Below are 19,290 nucleotides of genomic sequence, written 5' to 3' on the forward strand. Positions count from 1 at the left end.
GCAGGCTCCGGCTGGTGGCCCGCGGAGCTGCCCCTCCACCAGCCCGTGCCTGGCGCCAGTGCCTGGCAGCTCCTCACCCCGCAGGGCTTCACCTCCTGTCTCCTGGCTCTCTCTCCATCCCCAGGCACTTGTGTTTTGCACCGCTGCCAGGGCGTTGGGTTGCTTCTTCCCTGTTCGGGGCTGAAATGGGGGCAGAGCGTTTTCCACTCCTGGCTGAAGCACATCGAGTTCCCAGCTCACACGCTGCTCTAACACACTCTGCGAACCCTCCTGAGCCTTCCCAATGTTGTGCTTCATTTCCCTTTGGCTGTCTTCAGTTTCTCTGTCTCCGTCTCTCCCCTCCTGCCGAGCTTGCCACGGGTGCCAGCTCCTGTCTGCTGCGGGCGCTGGATCCGGCCCCTCCGGGCGAGATCTTTGGGGCCAGGCGGGTGCCAGGGGCGCGGGGCAGAGCGGGGCTGCCTGGCGGATGCTTGGGCGTCTGCAGCACGGCTCTGCCTGTTTTCAAGCACCGAGTCCCACGTCCCTGGGCACGGAGCCGTGAAATGGAGAAGGAGCGGTTTCCTTTCCGACAACACTCAGCCGCCTCATTTCCCAGCAGCTTCCTAAATCTCACTGAATTCACACGCTAGGCGGGCCGGGCTGGGGCTGTGCCTTTGAGCTGGCACATAGGGACCCACACTACCAGGAGATGGATCCACAGGCAACTTGCTGCTGCCCACAGCCCATTGCCTCCTCTCTGATGAGGGGGCAGAAGCACAGGCATCTTATCATTGGTCTGCTTTCTGCAGAAGTTGAGACTTTTTTCTCCCCCAGGGTTACTCATTGCCCTCGATAGCTGCTTCTGAGGGTCCTTATCAGCAACTGGTAAAGAGTCCTGGGGCTGCAGGAGCAGCAGCCCAAGACGAGGGCAATGGGATGCTGCAGCCAGGGCTGGGGAGATGAAGGGGACTTCTCGCTGGTGGGGGCTGCCTGGGGAGAGCTGGGGAGATGCCAGGACTCAACTTTTCTCAGAGAGACCCTGGGACAGGGCATGATGCAGCAGCACAGGATGCACACAGGGAAATTCCGATTAAATAGTGGGGAAAATGCTTTCAACATGAGAACATTTTGAGCGTTGGAACAGGTTGCCCATAGTGGTTGTGAAATCTCCATCCCTGGTCGTGAAATCTTCATCTTTGGTCTCTTCCAGTCCATGGCCTGAAGCTGTGGAGGTCTCTGGCCATCCCCTGCTGACAGCAGGAGATGCTCTTAGGGTTGCCTTTGCCCTTGCAGCTCAGCTCCCCCAGACCCAGATCCAGCCAGCCGTGCCCAGCCTGGGGCTTTGCATTTCCTCATTTGTGTTGGACCTCAGGAGGAGCCCAGCAGCCCCTCCTCAGCTGGTTGTGGTCCCTGCTCATCCTCAGCTCCCCACAATCTGGTATCAGTAACAGGGAGCATGCAGACACCTGGGGTTTTCACACTTACAAAAGGGGAGCGGGCTGTGCTGTCACCCCCAGCCCCATTTGCAGCTCAGCCCCGGCACACCCCAGCCCTACAGACGTGCTCAGAAATCTGAGGAGCCCCTGGGGGCTCGGGGGCAGGAATGCAGGGTCACCTTCTCACCCGCATGGGTGACTTGGCTCAGGAGCAGAGCGCAGGGTGGGGAAGTAGCAAAATTCACTCCTTGCTTTCCTGGATGGCTTGGCCACCCGCCAGGGTCCCTGCCGGGGGAGCAAACAGGCAAACAGCAGCGGCTGGGAGCTTGTAGAGGCAGGTTGTGGGGCGGGGGAGGAAACAGGAGCCCGCAAACACATCTGGACGTGGTGGGGGCCGCGTCTCGGGCATGCCCCCCGCCTGGCACCCCGCTCCGTGCTGGGCAGCTGGGGACAAGACAAGACACATCCGCAAAGCGGGGCTCGCTGCTTACAGGAAACATCCCCCCTCCCTCCCCTCCATCACCCAGCCTCCGGCCGGCTGGTGGGCGGCCTGCCAGGGGGGGGCCGAAAATGAAAGCAAAGTGTCCGGAGATAAATAGGAGCAGCCGAGGAGCGGGACAGCAGCGTGCACCCTGCTCCCAAACCCCCTGCAGCTCGCCATGGCTCTGCGCATCCTCCTGCCGCTGCTCCTGCTGGCCGCTGCCCTCCTGCTCCTCCCGGCTGAAGGTGAGGGGGGCGCAGGGGTCCGAGCCCCCCCCGGGCTCCGTGCAGGGTGCTGGACCCACGGGTGGTGCAGCCTGGGGTGGGTGTTTGGGTGTTGGAGCCGGCTGGTGGGGTGGCAGCACCCTGAGATTTAGGGCACAGGCAGGAGGTTGAGGAGCAGCCCCTCGCAAGGAACCTGTCCCTGCCTCAGTTTCCCTGACTCAGGGAGGCTGATGGGGAATAGGCAGAGCCAGCAGCGGCCCTCTAGGCTGATGTTCAAAGGCAGCCCCTAGGGAGTGCAGTGACCAGGATGGGCAGACAGGGTGTGGTGTGGCAGGTCAGGGCATGGCAGTTAGTGCAGCAGTGCATGCAGGCAGGGCGAGCAGGGAGGGCCCCTCGCCACTCCTCCACCGTGGTCTTTCCAATCTGTTTTTGTAGCCTGCTTGAGAGGCACCTGGCCATGGTATCAACCAGGCAGAAAAACACGGCCTCTGCATCTCTTACAGCCTCTCCAGCTGCAGTCACCGATGTGGCTACTCAGATGGAGGGCTCGGGGAAACACCATGATCCAGGTCTTGGTCTGCAGGGTGTGCCTGAGTCTTCTGTACCTGTCCGACAGCAGCAGCGAGGGGTATGCCTGTGGGAGGTGTGCCCAGGTTGAAGAGCTGCTCAAACAGGTAGTGGAGCTTCGGGAGGAGGTGAGCAGGCCCAGGAGCATCAGGGAGTCAGAGAGGGAAATTGACTGGTGGAGGTGTACTCTGCCCTCTCTGAGACAGACTCAGGAGCCTGCCACAGCACAAGTGTCTCCTGCCATGCAGAAGACGAAAGTTCCCTCATCCCACCAGGCAGAAGAAGGAGACCCAGGCCAAGGGGGCGAATGGAGGCAGGTTCCTGTTCAAGGTGGTAGGCGAGCCCTGTCCCTGCCCACCTCAGCTTCCCATCTACACTTATGAAACAGGTATGAGGCTCTAGAACACAACAGTCAGAATGTTCTCTCCCCGGGACTAGGGTGAGAGACTTAGCTAAGAAAGTCAAGTGCCTGGTACGGCCCACCAACTGCTACCCACTATTGGTCTTTCAGGCTGGTAATGATGAGGTAGCAATGAGAAGTCCGAGAGTGATCAAAAGGGACTTTAGGGTGACAACTTAAAAGATCAGGGGCACAGGTTGAGTTTGCCTCTGTCCTTCCAGTAGGGGGGATCGATGCTGACGAGCAGGCTTACCACATTAACACATGGCTTTGGGACTGGTGCAACCGACAGAACTTTGGGTTTTTCTATCATGGGAAGGTCTACGTGACGCCAGGCCTGCTGTCACCGATGGGATGCGCCTCTCTCAGAGAGAGGTAAGGATTTTGGCTCAGGAGTTGGCAGGGCTGATAGATAGGGCTTTAAATTAGAGTTGAAGGGGGAAGGGGATAAAACCAGGCATGCCGGTGATGAGCTAAAGGATGGTGCTCTAGAATCAGAGGGACTGTGTGCCTGTGAGGTCCTTCTGTGAGCTCCACAAGGTGCTGCATGTAGGGAGGCACATTTCACAGAATCACAGAATCACAGAATTTCTAGGTTGGAAGAGACCTCAAGATCATCGAGTCCAACCTCTACCTAACGCTAACAATCCCCACTAAACCATATCCCTAAGCTCTACGTCTAAACGTCTTTTAAAGACTTCCAGGGATGGTGACTCCACCACTTCCCTGGGCAGCCTGTTCCGGTGCCTCACAACCCTTTCAGTAAAGAAGTTCTTCCTAACATCTAACCTAAAACTCCCCTGGCGCAACTTAAGCCCATTTGAAGTGCTTCTACACAAACACAAGTGGTATGAGGAACAAAATGAATGAGCTAGAGGTCTTGGCCCAGTCCCACAGCTATGACATCATTGGCAAAAGTGAAACCTGGTGGGATGAGTCCTGTGGCAGGTGTGCTGCAATAGATGGTTACAGGCTCCTCAGGAGGGACAGGCAGGGTAGGAGAGGTGGTGGGGTGGCAATGTATGTGAAGCATGGGCTGGGCTGTGTGGAACTTCGCGTTGGAGATGGCAAAGTTGAGGTAAGGATTAAGGCATGAACAAATAAAGGGAATGTCATAGTGGGAGTCTATTACAGACCACCTGGCCAGAACAACAGCGCCAATGAATTATTCTTTGCAGAACTATGAGATGTCTCGAGATCAACTCCCCTTGTCCTTATGGGGGATTTCAACTTGCAAGACATCAACTGGAATCACCACACGGCTGACATGAACAAATCCAGGAGGTCTGTAAAGCACCTAGATGATAACTTCTTGGTGCAGGTGCTAAGGGAGCCAACTAGGAAAGGTGCCCTCCTAGATCTGTTGCTTGAGAATAGAGAGGGTCTGGTGGGAGACGTGGCAATTGGCGGCCGTCTCAGTCATAGTGACCATGAAGTGGTTGAGTTTAGAATTTATGGTGACAGAAGGAAAACTAACACCAAAACTTCAGCCCTGGATATGGGGAAAGCAGGCTTCAGGCTGCTCAGGGAACTAGTCAGCAAGGTCCCCCGAGAAACTGCTTCTGAAGGCACTGCATCCATCAGTGCTGGTCAGTCTTTAAGCACTGCCTCCGAAAAGCACAAGATCAGGTGATTCCAAAATACGAGAAGTCAGGCAGGTGCGGCAGAAGGCCAGCCTGGCTGACCAGGGATCTTCTACTGGAGCTTAGGCAAAAAAAGAAAGTGTATGGCTGCTGGAAGGAGGGTTAGGAACGGGGAAGGAATACAGGGATGCTGTTTGTGTTTGTAGGGAGAAAATTTGTGGGGCCAAAGCCCAACTAAAGTTGAAGCTGGCCATGTCTGTGGGAGACAATAGAAAGGTTTTTTAGATATGTTAACAGAAAAAGGAGGAACAAAGAAAACGTAGGTCCACTACTTGATGGGTAAGGTCTCCTCACAGACAATGACACAGGCAAAGCAGAGACATTTAATACCTTCTTCGCCTCTGTCTTCAACGCTGATGATGGGCTTCGGGACCCAGGGTGCCCTGAGCTGGAGGACCATGATGGTGGGAAAGACAAACTTCCAACTGACACTGAAAGTGTGCAGGATTTGCTGCTCCACCTGGATCCACCTGGATCCATACAAGTCCACGGGTCCGGATGGGATTCATCCCAGAGTGCTTAAAGAGCTGGTTGATGGTATCGTGGGACCTCTCTCAATTACTTTTTCAACACTCTTGGGAATCTGGAGAGGTCCCAGTAGACTGGAAGATGGCAAATGTTGTCCCCAGTTTCCAAGAAGGTCAAGAAAGAAGACCCTAGCAATTACAGGCCTGTCAGTCTCACGTCAGTGCCTGGTAAAATTATGGAGAAGATGATTCTTGAAGTTAGTGAAGAGCACCTGGGGGACAATGTGATCATTGGTCCCAGCCAATATGGGTTCATGACGGGTAGGTCCTGCCTAACAAATTTGATTTCCTTTTATGACAAGATCACCCATCTAGTCGATCAAGGGAAACCAGCTGATGTGATCATTTTGGACTTCAGCAAGGCAGGGTTTCCCGTAGGATCCTACTGGACGAAATGTCCAGCATACAACTTAACAAAAACATCATACGATGGGTGAGCAATTGGCTGATGGGCAGGGCTCAAAGGGTTGTGGTAAATGGGGCCACATCTGGCTAGCGAATGGTCACTAGTGAGGTCCCTTAAGCCTCCATTTTAGGGTCAGTCCTCTTCAAAGTCTTTATAAATGATTTGAATGTAGGACTAGAAGGTGTTTTGAGCACATTTGCCGACGACACCAAACTTGGAGAAGTTGTGGACTCGGATGAGGCTGGAAAGGCCTTGCAGAGAGATCTGGACAGATTGGAGAGCTGGGCAATCACCAACCACACGAAGTTTAACAAAAGCAAGTGTCGGGACTTGCACCTGGGACAGGGCAACCCTGGCTTTACGTACAGACTGGCCTGGCAGCCAGGAGGGCCAACCCTATCCTGGGATGCATCAAGCACGGCATGACTAGTTGGTTGAGAGAGGTGATTGTCCCGCTCTACTCTGCGCTGGTGCAGCCTCACCTCAAGTACTGTGTGCAGTTCTGGGCACCACAGTACAAGAAGGACATTAAACTGCTGGAGAGTGTCCAGAGGAGATCGACAAAGATGGTGAAGGACCTAGAGGGGAAGACCTATGAGGAGCGGCTGAGGGCACTGGGCCTGTTCAGCCTGAAAAAGAGAAGGCTGAGGGGGGACCTCATTGCGGTCTACAACTTCCTCGTGAGGGGGAGTGGAGAGGCAGGAGACCTATTCTCTGTAAACACCAGTGATAGGACCCTCGGTAATGGTGTTAAACTGAGGCAGGGGAAGTTTAGGCTGGACATCAGGAAGTACCGGTAGGCTGGCTGCACACTGGAACAGGCTCCCCAGGGAAGCAGTCACTGCACCGAGCCTGTCTGAATTTAAAAAGTGCTTGGACTGTGCACTTAGTCACATGGTCTAAACTTCTGGGTAGACCTGTGCGGTGCCAGGACTTGGACTTAATGATCTTTATGGGTCCCTTCCAACTTTGGATATTCTATGATTCCCCCTCCAGCTGCACAGGGGTCAAATACACATCCCTGTGGCAGGGCACTGGGGTGCAGAGCTCCCATTCTGTCTTTGCTGCCCTGTGCTGGTCAGGAGGAGGAGGTAGAAGAGAGTGACTGGAGGGACGGTGTTTTATTTTGCTTTTATTTCTCACTGCTCTGTATAGCAACAGGCGATAAACTACATTAATCTACTGCATGCTGAGACTGTTTTCCCTCTAATGGTACCTGGGAGGGATCTCCCTGTCCTTATCGCAGCCCATGAGCTTTCTTTCATCCTGTTCTCTCCCCCTGTTCTTCTGAGGAGGGGAAGCGAGAGAGCGGCGTGGTGGAGCTCAGCTGCCCGTCAGCATGAAACCACCACAGCATCCTTCCCCAAAACGACATTGAGCAATCCCATGCCCTCAGCCCATCGTGTTTCCCCAGGCTGGGAAGGTGCCGAAAAGGGCTTGGAAGGGTCTGAAATCCCACATCTCCTCCTTTCTGCAGGTGTTGACAATGTGGCCTCAGACTGCTGCCTGAAGACCAGCAGGAAGACCATCCCCAGAGCCTGGGTGAAGTCCTACAGGATCCAGGGCTCCGAGTCGGGATGCCTGCTGCATGCGGTCGTGTGAGTACCCTGCTGCAACCGGGGCCACCCGGCACGGTTCGGCTTCACCCAAGCCCTCCCTGTGTGCTCCCCACATCCCTGCACACCCCCGCAGCAAACCTCTCTGTCCACCCCACAGGTTCACCACTAAGAAGGAGAAGAAAATGTGTTCCTCTCTCACCAGTCCAGCCGTCCAGAAGCTGATCCGCAGCCTGGAGGAGAAGCAGAAGACCCCCCCTCAGAAGCCTCGGCGTTTGTCTTTTGCTCAGCAAGAAGCTAGGAAAACTTCTGCTCCTAGACTAATTTCTGATGTGGAATATACAGCTTTGAAATCAGAGATTAAGATGTTGAAGTCATCATTGGGCTTTGAAAAGGAGACAGGAAAAACATTAGGAATCAGAGTGGATCAACTTTTGAATGAAAACGATGAACTTTTGAATGAGAATAACAAACTTGTGGCTGAAAATGATAAACTTGTGGCTGAAAATGATAAACTTGTGGCTGAATATGATGAACTTTTGAATGAAAGTGAGGAACTTATGAATGAGAATAACAGACTTGTGGCTGAAAATGATAAACTCGTGGCTGAAAATGATAAACTTGTGAATGAGATTAGTCGTCTTAAACAATTACTGGAGAGGTTTATTCACCTGTTAAATAAAGCACGGCCTTCTGCTCCAGTTAAAAAGGTTCGTAGATTGATGCACACTGCAGACCCTGAAAGCTGGGATGGTGATTTTTGGTTTGACAGTGATGATGATGGCAAAGAGATTGCTAATTCTGAATCTCAATTGATTTCCTCAAGACCTTTGGTTAAAACTGAGACTACTGTTGATGATGATGATGAAATCCACACTACTGTGCGAACAATTCCATGGTCACCAGTAGAGCTGGTTAAAATACAGAAGTTCTCAAGGTGGTCAGGAAAATCAGAAGTTGATTTTGTGTGGTGAGTTTTTCTTGAAGGAAGAGATCGAATTATGTTGAGTGAGGAAGAGGCAGGAGGTTTTGGGGGACCTGGAGTATTTTTAACCACCACACCAGGAGACCATAATTACTCTATAACTGCACGGGCGGCATACTGGGCAGGTGGTATAGATCCCCAGGAGAGAGGGGAACCCCTGGAAATTAGAGCCACAAGCTATTTTGACCTGGCTGCAGCAGTACAGAAAGCAGCCTGCATTCAGGTGATATATGAAAGAGATGAATTCAGGAAATCTCCGATGTTAGCTCCTATTGACTTAGCTCAATTAACTCCTCTCATCGGTGGACTCCTTGACTGTCTTAAGATGTTTTTAGCAAATAGACAGGATCGTGTACAAGCTGCTCATAGGGATGGTGATTGTGGTTGTAGGTGAAATCTGAACTCCCCCATTCCCACCTGGAGTGAATTTGTACAAGACATAGATAAGTACGGATGCTGAATGGGCTGGATTAGTTCATCCAGTATTAAGTCCCAAGACCACCCTCATCGAGTCCGCCAAATCCACACTCAAAATCCCAGATACCCCAACTTCAAAGAGAGGTTCAAATTTAATAAAGAACAGGGTGAGTTGTGGCATAAGGCCCTAGCTTTGGGTGCACCCCAATCAATCTTGCATGGTGCCTCTATGGAGGACCTCTCTGCATTAGTCCGATCTCTGGGCAAGAAAAATATTCCATCTGGGGAGAACTGCCTAACTGGAAAAACCCAATCCATAAGGAAAGTACACCTTCTGCACCAAGCCTAATTGACAATGCAGAATATAATCAAAAAAACTCCTGTCCCCGGGTAGGGCAGTAAGCCACTCTGCTCAGCAGGTATTAGCAGTTCAATGGCTCTCTAATGAACATTCTGACCCTATCATTGCCGTTCCCATTGGATCCCGAAAAATATTGGTGAATTTTCTTATTGACACCAGGGCCCAAATGTCAGTAGTTATAGATGAAACTGCACAAACCCTGAGCATATCACCTGGTTGATGCAGGGTTAAGTTCATGGGAATCAATGGTGTGGAAAAACAATGCCCCACAACAAAAAAAAACTCACTCTGTCTGCCAGGGGAACAAAAATAAACCACAGCAAAAGTATTAGTTGATGCTGCATATACTAATATTTTAGGATTTGACATAGTGCATGGGCATGGGTGGAAACTCCCAGATGGAACTGTGTGGAGTTTCACAACACATGAAAGGAATTCCGACTTAGTGAAACTAAATCTGTTACAAACATCCATACCCTTACCCCTCACTAAAATCACTAATGTTCAGCAGTATCTGTTGCCAGCAGCAGCACTTATGGGGATTGACAGGGTGGTAACAGAATTGGAAGAAAGAGGCATTATTAAAAGGACTCATTCACCTTACAATTCACCAGTGTGGCCAGTAAAGAAACCAACCAGGCAATGGCATTTTACAGTGGATTACAGACAGTTAAATGCTAACACCACACCTTTGACTGCTGCAGTTCCAAACATGGCAGAGATAGTGAAAGCCTTCTGTGCATCCAACAGTAGCAATGGAGCTAACTACTCCCAGATATCTCTACACACAGGAAGTCAAAGATTGCTTTTTCACCCTCTTTCTAACCCTGTCTGTTGAATACAAGTGAACATATTTTTATTTTCTTTTGTGTTCACAGGAATCCTGAGTGAATGGCATGTGGACAGCTGGAGAATCACAAACCAACAGTTTGGATTAATAATGCTATGCTTAACCCTGTCCTTGATGCAATCTCTTCTGGTTTATAGCAAGGAGACCCAGGATGGCTGTGGTCCCAAGTGTATGTCAAACACACTGAATTATGGAAACACATTCCACCAAGGAAAAGTTAAACTTAGATACTGTGGTTGTGCATGGAGCTGAGGTGTTTCACCGTGGCATCTAACCATGCATTCTCACAGTATAGCACAAACACTGGAACATCTCAAAACAAAAAGGACCGAAATCTCTCTACTTTAGTTCTACATTGTCGTGGTTTAACCCGACCGGCAGCTAAACACCACGCAGCCGTTCGCTCACCCTCCCCCCTCCCTCTCTGGGACGGGGGAGAGAAATGGAAAGTGAAGCCCGTGAGTTGAGATAAAGACAGTTTAATAAGACAGGAAAAAAAAAATAACAAAAATAATAATAACAATAATAATAATGATGATACAATGGTGATAATACGAAAATAATAATAGTATGTACAAACAAGTGATGCACAATGCAATTGCTCACCACCCGCTGACCGATGCCCAGCCTAACCCCGAGCAGTCCGGCCCCCTCCCCCCGGCTAGCCACCCCTATATATTGTTTAGCATGACGTCAGATGGTATGGAATACCCCTTTGGCTAGTTTGGGTCACCTGTCCTGGGTCTGTCCCCTCCCAGCTCTTACTGCACCCCCCAGCCTGCCCGTTGGCAGGACAGAGCAAAGGCTGAGATGTCCTTGGCTTAGTATAAGCACTGCTCTGCAACAATTAAAGCATCGGGGTGTTATCAGCACTCTTCTCATTCTAAGCCAAAACACAGCATTCCACCAGCTACTAGGAAGAAAATTAATTCTGTGCTAACTGAAACCAGGACATCTATCCACCCCTTATTCCATACCATTTATGTCATGCTCAGGTTACACTCTTTTCCATACATTCTAATTAGTCACCTATAGTAATCATGGTAGTGATAACATACAGTATAATATACTATTTAACATGGTGCAATTCAGTTCATGGGCTATTCTCACCCAGTATTAAATCTCCTTGAGGTACACACCGGACCTCTCCGTTCTTTTGCATCACCCACCAAGTATATCCAGGTCCCTGAGCGAAAACAATTCCACGAATAGGTTTGCCTTTTCCTGAGGCAGGAGTAGCCCAGACTGTTTTACCCAGCATATTTTTTACATGCACTACAGGAACTTTATCCCCATCTACAGTACGTAACAGGTTTGATTGGGCAGGTCCAGCTCGGTTGGTAGATCCCCTAGTATTGACTAACCAGGTGGCCTTTGCCAAATGCGTATCCCAGTTTTTGAACGTCCCAGCGCCCATTGCTTTCAAGGTAGTCTTTAACAGGCCATTGTATCGTTCAACTTTCCCGGAGGCTGGTGCATGATAGGGGATGTGATACACCCATTCAATACCATGTTCTTTGGCCCAAGTGTCTATAAGGTTGTTTCGGAAGTGAGTCCCATTGTCTGATTCTATTCTTTCTGGGGTGCCATGTCGCCATAGGACTTGCTTTTCAAGGCCCAGGATGGTGTTCCGGGCGGTAGCATGAGGCACAGGATATGTTTCCAGCCATCCGGTGGTTGCTTCCACCATTGTAAGTACGTGGCGCTTGCCATTGCAAGTTTGAGGGAGTGTGATGTAATCAATCTGCCAGGCCTCTCCATATTTATATTTCAGCCATCGTCCTCCATACCAAAGAGGCTTTGACCGTTTGGCTTGCTTGATTGCAGCACATGTTTCACAGTCATGAATAACCTGTGCTATAGCGTCCATGGTCAAGTCCACCCCTCGATCACGAGCCCATCTGTATGTTGCATCTCTACCTTGATGGCCTGAGGTGTCATGGGCCCATCGGGCTATAAATAATTCACCTTTATGCTGCCAATCCAGGTCCACCTGAGCTACTTCAATCTTAGCAGCCTGATCCACCTGCTGGTTGTTTTGATGTTCTTCAGTAGCCCGATTCTTGGGCACATGAGCATCTACGTGGCGTACTTTCACAGCCAGGTTCTCTACCCGAGCAGCAATATCTTGCCACAATGCAGCAGCCCAGATAGGTTTGCCCCTACGCTGCCAGTTGTTTTGCTTCCATTGCTGTAACCATCCCCACAGGGCATTTGCTACCATCCATGAATCGGTGTAGAGATAGAGAACTGGCCATTTTTCTCGTTCAGCAATGTCTAAAGCCAGCTGAATGGCTTTCACTTCTGCAAACTGACTCGATTCACCTTCTCCCTCAGCAGCTTCTGCAACTCGTCGCGTAGGACTCCATACAGCAGCCTTCCATCTCCGATGCTTCCCCACAATACGACAGGACCCATCAGTGAACAGGGCATATTTCTTTTCATTCTCTGGCAACTGGTTGTACAGTGGGGCTTCTTCAGCACGACCCACCTCCTCCTCTGATGATATCCCAAAGTATTTGCCTTCTGGCCAGTCCATGATCACTTCCAATATTCCTGGGCGACTGGGGTTTCCTATTCGAGCCCGCTGAGTAATCAGTGCAACCCACTTGCTCCATGTAGCATCAGTTGCATGATGCGTAGAGGGGACCCTTCCCTTGAACGTCCAGCCTAGTACCGGTAATCGGGGTGCTAGGAGGAGCTGCGCTTCAGTACCGACCACCTCCGAAGCAGATCGAACTCCTTCATATGCTGCCAATATCTCCTTTTCAGTTGGAGTATAGCGGGCCTCAGATCCTCTGTATCCCCGACTCCAAAACCCCAGAGGCCGACCTCGAGTTTCCCCAGGTTCTTTCTGCCAGAGGCTCCAGGTGGGGCCGTTCTCCCCGGCTGCAGTGTAGAGCACATTCTTTACATCTGGTCCTGTTCGAACTGGCCCAAGGGCTACTGCATGGACTATTTCCTGCTTGTTTTCTTTTGCAACTCACGTACCCGTGCCTCTAGGGTCGCGGTAGATTTTCCATCCCACTTTCTCATGTCCTCTCCATGGTCTCGTAAGTAAAACCACAGGGTGGCACGGGGTGAGTACCCACCATATCGTCTTCCTTGTGTGGGTGAACGCCTACCCCTGACAGCTGAGACACTGCTTTGTACAGGTGCGAAGGAGAATAATCTCTCTTCAAGTTGGTGAACCTTTTCAGAAAGTTTCTCCCAAGTGTTCTCCTTTGGTCGGTGGGCACTGGTTGGTTCAGGTGGGGAGGACAATAGATTCTCTTCAAGTTGGTGAACCTTTTCAGAAAGTTTCTCCACAGCTGAGACGCAGGCCTGTAAGGAAGAGGAGAGACTTTCTTCGTACTGCCGGAGTTGTTTAGCCGCTTCACCCACTGTGGGTTCCTCATCCTCTTTCCAGGCCATTATTGCCAATGAGCTGGCATATGATGATGGTGCACTCCGTACAAACTTCCGCCACATGGGTCGTGTACACTTGACTTCATCTGGATCTGTGGATGTTTGTTTGAGGTCTGGATCCTCATAAATCACTTCCCGTACGGCTAATTCCCTCAGGTACTGGATTCCCTTCTCCATAGTGGTCCACTTGCCTGGTAGACATAAAATATCTTCCTTGAAGGGATACCTTTCCCTCACAGCTGAGAGGAGACGCCTCCAGAGGCTGGTGGGTCGTGCTCCATCTGCAATTGCTTTGTCAATGCCGGCGTCTCGAGCAAGGGATCCCAGCCGCTTGGCTTCCCTGCCGTCTAATTCCACACAATTGGCTCCAGAGTCCCAGCACCGGAGCAGCCAGGTGACAAGCTGCTCACCTATACAGCGACCAAAATCTTTTCGCACATCTCGTAGCTCGCGCTCGTTTAGGCTTCGGGTAGTTACTGTTGCTCTTTCGGCATCCTCATCTTCCTCCTCCTGAATCCTTGACGGCCCAGCGTCGTCATCATCTTCGTCATCTCTATACTTAGTTTTGGCAGAAGCCTTACCTGGATTGGCAGAAGACTCTCTGCGTTCTAAACGACTTGAATTTCTATACCATATTTTCACCTTCTCTACAGGGGCAGCTTGCACTGCTACTGCTCGTTTCTCTGACTTTGTTACAGGGTCTGCCACAGGGGTTGGAATGCCCTCTGCAGGGTCAACTTGCACTGCTACAGCTCGTTTCTCTGACACGGCCACAGGAGCTGGAGCGGCTACAGGAGCTGGAGCAGTTGCAGGAACCGGAGCTGTAGCGGCTACAGGAGCTGGAGCTGGAGCTGGAGCAGTTGCAGGAGCTGGGACTGGAGCAGCAGTAGGAGCTGGAGCTGGAGCGGCTTCAGGAGCTGGAGCTGGAGCGGCTTCAGGAGCTGGGACTGGAGCAGTTGCAGGAACTGGGACTGGAGTAGCGGCCGGAGCTGGAACTGGAGCGACTGCAGGAACTGGGACTGGAGCAGCTGCAGGAGCTGGGACTGGAGCGGCTGCAGGAGCTGGGACTGGAGCGGCTGCAGGAGCTGGAGCTGGAGCGGCTGCAGGAGCTGGGACTGGAGCGGCTGCAGGAGCTGGGACTGGAGCGGCTGCAGGAGCTGGGACTGGAGCGGCTGCAGGAGCTGGGACTGGAAACAAAATATTTTCCAAAGATGAATGGAGTTGGAACAATTCTCTAAGAATGGCTGAACTTCAAGCCACTTCTAGCCAGACAATACAAATCAGTTGCTGAATAACTAATGGATATACTTACAATAGGCCACCTGAAATCAAGACTGATTATAACAAAATAACCAAACCAAATTCTGATTGCTGGCACAATTTTACTTTCACCAAACCTATAATTGTGTACTGTCTTTTGGGGTTACAGAGGCACAGAATTATCAATACTAAAACTTCTTCATCAACTGCAAAGGATAAGAAGCCTCTGCCCCCACAGATAATAGAGGATATACCAATTTGGCCTTATGTGAATCTGACTCCTTGCATCTTCAGCACAGGTCCTTACATAATTAAAAATGTGGGACAACAAATTCTCTATCAAGTGATGGAAAGAGTAAAGAGAGATGAAAAACACCCTTGGTGGGACACTTTGGATGGTCACCAGCTGGCACAGGAATCTTCAACAAAATGTTGCACCCTGTTGTTGTTTTGTTAATAGTCATTGTATTATGTTTTTAGTTTGTGTGTTAAACTCTGGATCATGATGGAACATTTAGTATCCCCATACAATGTACATACACACAATATTTGAGCTCTGGAACAGGCTGTCCATGGGGGTTGTGGAGTCTCCTTCTCTGGAGATATCCAAGGCCCGTCTGGACGCCTACCTGGGCAGCCTGCTCTAAGGAACCTGCTTTGGTAGGGGGGTTGGATCTGCTGATCTTTCAAGATCCCTTCCAACCCCTACAGTTCTGTGACACAATTCTGTGATAAACCTCATCCTGAGAATGTATGTGATATTCCTGACATATTCCGAATGTCATGAAGCTTGAGTGACTATAGTCAACAGGGTGGATTATGTGGTATAATTGCCTAAAGTAACTAGGAAAATAAAACTAATATTCACATTTTAAAGAAAATGTACAGCATTGAAGAGGCTTTCAGGGTAGGGTGTAGCTGCATTACCTGAGCATTCCCGAGGCTTCCAACCTTAGATGCTATTGCACTGGGGGAACCTGGTGTGCTGACTCTAAGAAACAGTACAGAGTGTAGAGTGGAGTGGAGACACCACGGCTAGGCTCTGTACCAGGTGGGGACTCAATTGTTCTTGTGCACAATGAGACCAATAAGCTGCACTTTTTTACCCTGAGCCAATGACCTGTCATGATTTGACAAATGCTGCACTCTAGTGTACTTTTTCTCATTATAATATCATTATAATACCAAAAAACACCTCCATCCCAAAAGCTACCCACCTCCAAAGTGCAACCACCCCTCACTGAGCACATGCTCTGAATTTCTCAGAGCCTATTCCATTAAATGGAGATGGGAAAAATTTTCACCAATCATAACAAACATATGTTTGACTAGAGTCACTCAAGCTCCACCAAAAAGATGGAAAATAATATAAATTGGCCTAAGAGAGAGGGGATGTTAGGGAAGATGCCATCGTCTGGGAAGATACCATCACAAGGGGATACACCATCCTGAGGACCTCCTGACTCCTGGGATCAGTTGACTGGCTGAGCCTCTCCCCCTACCTTCCCCCTCCATTGGGATGACTTTAGGTGAGATTTGAACACTTGGTTATACTGTGCGTTATCATGGAAACTTAGAAATCTCTATAGAGTCTTTGTGCCTTTTTAATGTGTTATTTCCAGGCTGTGCACTTGTGTATTTTATGCAAGCTAGCTTGCTTTTGAAGATAGTAAGTTACTGCCAGCAATCCAAAGAACCTGTGTACCTGTTGGTGTAATAAATTGCATTTATCTGCATTGTTCTTAGCCGTGATAGTTCTCATTGAACGTGACTAAGGTAAGGGTATGTTACGTTATCAGTGAATCCGTGATCGTGGTAGTTCAGTGCTTTGAATCCAACCAGACCCATATTGGTTAATGCATTATTGGTGAATCTGTGACCGTGATAGTTCAGTACCCTGAACCTGACTGGACCCGTAACAGTTAATTGGCTACATCCCTTAAAGTGACACCAGCCCAGCCAACACAGTGTTACAAAAAGACCAGGGCTGCCAAACTGACTTTGTCATCATCCTGGGGCCATTGGTGGCTGATACAAACTACCCGACACCTGATTCCTCCTATTTCCGCATGGGGTAGTACATGAAGTACTACAGGTTCACAAACCTCTCAACAGCTTTCTTATACCACATATGTACAATATAATTTGAGCAACTGTTAATTTATCCTATTCCTTTTTTTTCCTTCTTCTCTCATGACTAGAGGGCCCGTGATTTTTGTTTTTACTGATTTCATACTGCTCATCTTTTCTTTTTTTTTTTTCTTTTTTTTTTTCTTCTTTTTTTTTTTTTCTTAGCTATCCTCCTTATTTTGGGACAGTGAGACCTTCCCCTGATCTGCTTAACATACTTCCCACTGCTGTGCCACACAGTCACTTTTGAATATGCAGGGTTAGTGGAACTTACCACTGCAAAAACAACTTCTATTGCAAAAACACAACTTTGTTTCTCACAATTCCCTCCTCTTTTTTTTTCTTACCCCTGTTGTTGTTTTTGCACCTCTTCCCATACGCCACTCCTGAGTTTTTCCAATATTATTATCACGGGAAATGACAGATACACAATGCCATTCTTATTATAATAGCAACTAGTTTGAGTCAATTCCATTCAAGTAACCACGAAGGTAGTTTCTCCCAAACATTTCTAAATCCGCAGGAAGTGTCATCTTCAATTGTGTCAGCTTTGATTCTCTCCATGTCTGTACCAGAACCCAATCTCCTGCATGGAAGGGATGGATTGGGGATTCCAAGGGTAGTCTTTGAGCTAATGATCCACAGGTCCTGAGAGATGACAAAGACGACGACAGCCTGTGAGAAAAAAATTTCTCCACACCTTTCTATACCACATACCTTCATTTTCAATTGACCAACTGCTTATCCTTTCTTTTTTTTTCCTCCTCTCATGACTACAGGTCCCGTGATTTTTGTTTTTACTGATTTTTACTGATTTTGCACTGCTCATCCTGTTTCTCCTGGCTATCCCCCTTACTTTGGTACACCGGGACCTTCCCCTTCTCTGCTTAACATACTCCCCACTGCTGTGCTGCTGTCATGCCTGCACAATCCCTTTTGAACATGCAAGGTTCGTGCATTTTCCACCACAAAAACACCTCCTGTTGCAAAAACACAGCTCTGCTTCTCACACCGGTGTCTGTGAGCACCGAGTGGATGTGCTGGGGACAGGAAGCGGCCCCGTGCTGCAGCGCCTGTCGGCATCTCCAAGTGCAGGGCCCTTCGTGCACTCACAGCCCCTTTCACAAGCCAGGTGGTTGTGCTGCGAGCTGTGCCATCACTGGGACCAGAAGCAATGACGAGTTCCTTCCCAGCTGTGAGAGCGAATCCGTGTAGCGTGGCACATTGCAGAGCCTGGGGTCAGGGACAGTAGCAGCTGTCGGACACAGCTGGAGCTGGGCCATGGGCTGTGACCCTGGCCCCGAGCGAGGAGCCTGGGGAGCCATCCCGGCCCCCCAGCTCCCCACAAATGTAGCTCGGGGGCACCCTCGGGGGCCTGCTTCAGCGTGGGCTGGGGGCTGTGACCTCACAGAGTCGTCCCCAGCTGCCGGCTGTGACCTCAGGGCCGTGTCCCTATAAAGCTGCGGCCAGCACCCCACGCCTGCCAGTGCGGTCGTACCTGGCTGTGAGCGATGGTTGACGACAGCAGCGTTTTCCTTGTCCCCGGCCTCCTGCTCCTGGTGGCCGGGGTCTCCGTGCTCGCCACGGGCCGGCGCCGACAGGTACAGGGGGCTTGAGGGTGGGGGGCCACGAGGCTGGCATGCCGGTGGGGGGCCGGGAGCTGTCTGCAGCGGCCCCACGGGTCCCTGCCCAGGTTGGTCACTGTGCTGTGCTCCTGTGCCCACAGGGTGACGGCCTGCGCCGGCGAAAGTGGGGATGGCGGCGGCGAGCAGCAGCACCGCAGCCTGGTGAGTGCCCTTTGGAGGAGCGAGCACCCATCCCGCCGGGCCCCTGGTGGCTCTGCTGCCTCCGTGCCAGCGCAGCTCAGACTCCCTCCCTGTTTTGCAGGCACCAAGCGGCTGTGGGGGTCGGGGCGCTGCAGCCCTGGCCGTGGGAAGTGCCTCGAGGCCCCGCAGGAGCTGCAGCAGCTGGTGCTGCCAGCACTGCCCGGGCGTGAGGCTGCTGCGCTGAGGCCTGACTGGTGGCAAGTGGCATGGAAGGACCGGGAGCAGCTGCTGGAGCGGGGCAGCCTGTCCTGCTGGGGCTACGGCGTCCCCAGGAGCAAGAGCTGCCCTGCGATCTGGACCAACGCCTCTCTGGAGCACCACGGAGGAGCCCCCGCAGAGCCCAGGCAGGAGGCACATCCCACTGACAGCCCTGCAAAACACCAACCTCTGGCCTCCGCCCTGAGCGCAACCAGCAGTGCAGAGGAGGCTGACGGGCTCCCTGGCAAGAGGCAGCGCCTGCAGAGTCTGACAGCCCCCGGAGCCCCCGGGCTTGGGAAGCAGGGCAGAGGAGCTCAAGAGCTACCGGCTGAGGTCTCCTCCTCCACCCAGCCACCAGAAATGGGGGTGATCATGCGTGAGAGTCTCCTTCACCCAGATGAGGTGCGACAGCACTGGGTGGAGTTGTCCCAGCGACCTCCCGTCTTCTCCAAGGACCTCCCAGCACCTCCAGGCCCAACCAACACAGCGCTACGGAAAGACCAGGGCTGCCAAACCGACTTTGTCATCATCCTGAGACCACTGGGGGCTGAGGAGGGCAATGGGAACCAGCCCCAATCTGCAGCCCCTGTCGACATCTCAGAGCTGCAGCCGAGGCCTGAGCAGTGCAGCAAGGCC

At 51.1% G+C, this 19,290-nt stretch overlaps 2 protein-coding genes across 3 annotated transcripts in view; one reads left to right on the forward strand and one right to left on the reverse strand.

The window, feature by feature from the left end:
- FAM219A (family with sequence similarity 219 member A) overlaps positions 1-18,388 on the reverse strand; it is a 267,457-nt gene extending 249,069 nt beyond the window's left edge. Inside the window, exon 1 of one of the 2 annotated variants that reach the window (XM_082783205.1) lies at positions 18,382-18,388. The gene's annotated coding sequence lies outside the window, so the exon portion shown is untranslated. The remainder of the gene's footprint in view (positions 1-18,381) is intronic. The other variant, XM_082783202.1, reaches the window with a different exon arrangement.
- LOC309890338 (uncharacterized protein) lies at positions 1,789-10,202 on the forward strand. Its single transcript, XM_082784079.1, has 4 exons — positions 1,789-2,141; positions 7,141-7,261; positions 7,380-7,929; positions 9,861-10,202. The coding sequence occupies exons 1-4, from the start codon at positions 2,075-2,077 to the stop codon at positions 9,867-9,869; spliced, it is 747 nt and encodes a 248-aa protein (XP_082640205.1). The 5' UTR covers positions 1,789-2,074; the 3' UTR covers positions 9,870-10,202.
- Positions 18,389-19,290: the final 902 nt, after the last annotated feature.

Source organism: Aythya marila (assembly GCF_965140915.1).
Source record: "Aythya marila genome assembly, chromosome: Z".
Classification (NCBI taxonomy): domain Eukaryota; kingdom Metazoa; phylum Chordata; class Aves; order Anseriformes; family Anatidae; genus Aythya; species Aythya marila.

What these genes read in the sequence shown, in the direction of transcription:
- LOC309890338 (XM_082784079.1), top strand. Translation starts at nt 2,075, where the DNA reads ATGGCTCTGCGCATCCTCCTGCCGCTGCTCCTGCTGGCCGCTGCCCTC. An exon ending in CCTGCTCCTCCCGGCTGAAG is followed by an intron (nt 2,142 to 7,140) that starts GTGAGGGGGGCG and finishes TCCTTTCTGCAG; the next exon opens with GTGTTGACAATGTGGCCTCA. An exon ending in TGCCTGCTGCATGCGGTCGT is followed by an intron (nt 7,262 to 7,379) that starts GTGAGTACCCTG and finishes TCCACCCCACAG; the next exon opens with GTTCACCACTAAGAAGGAGA.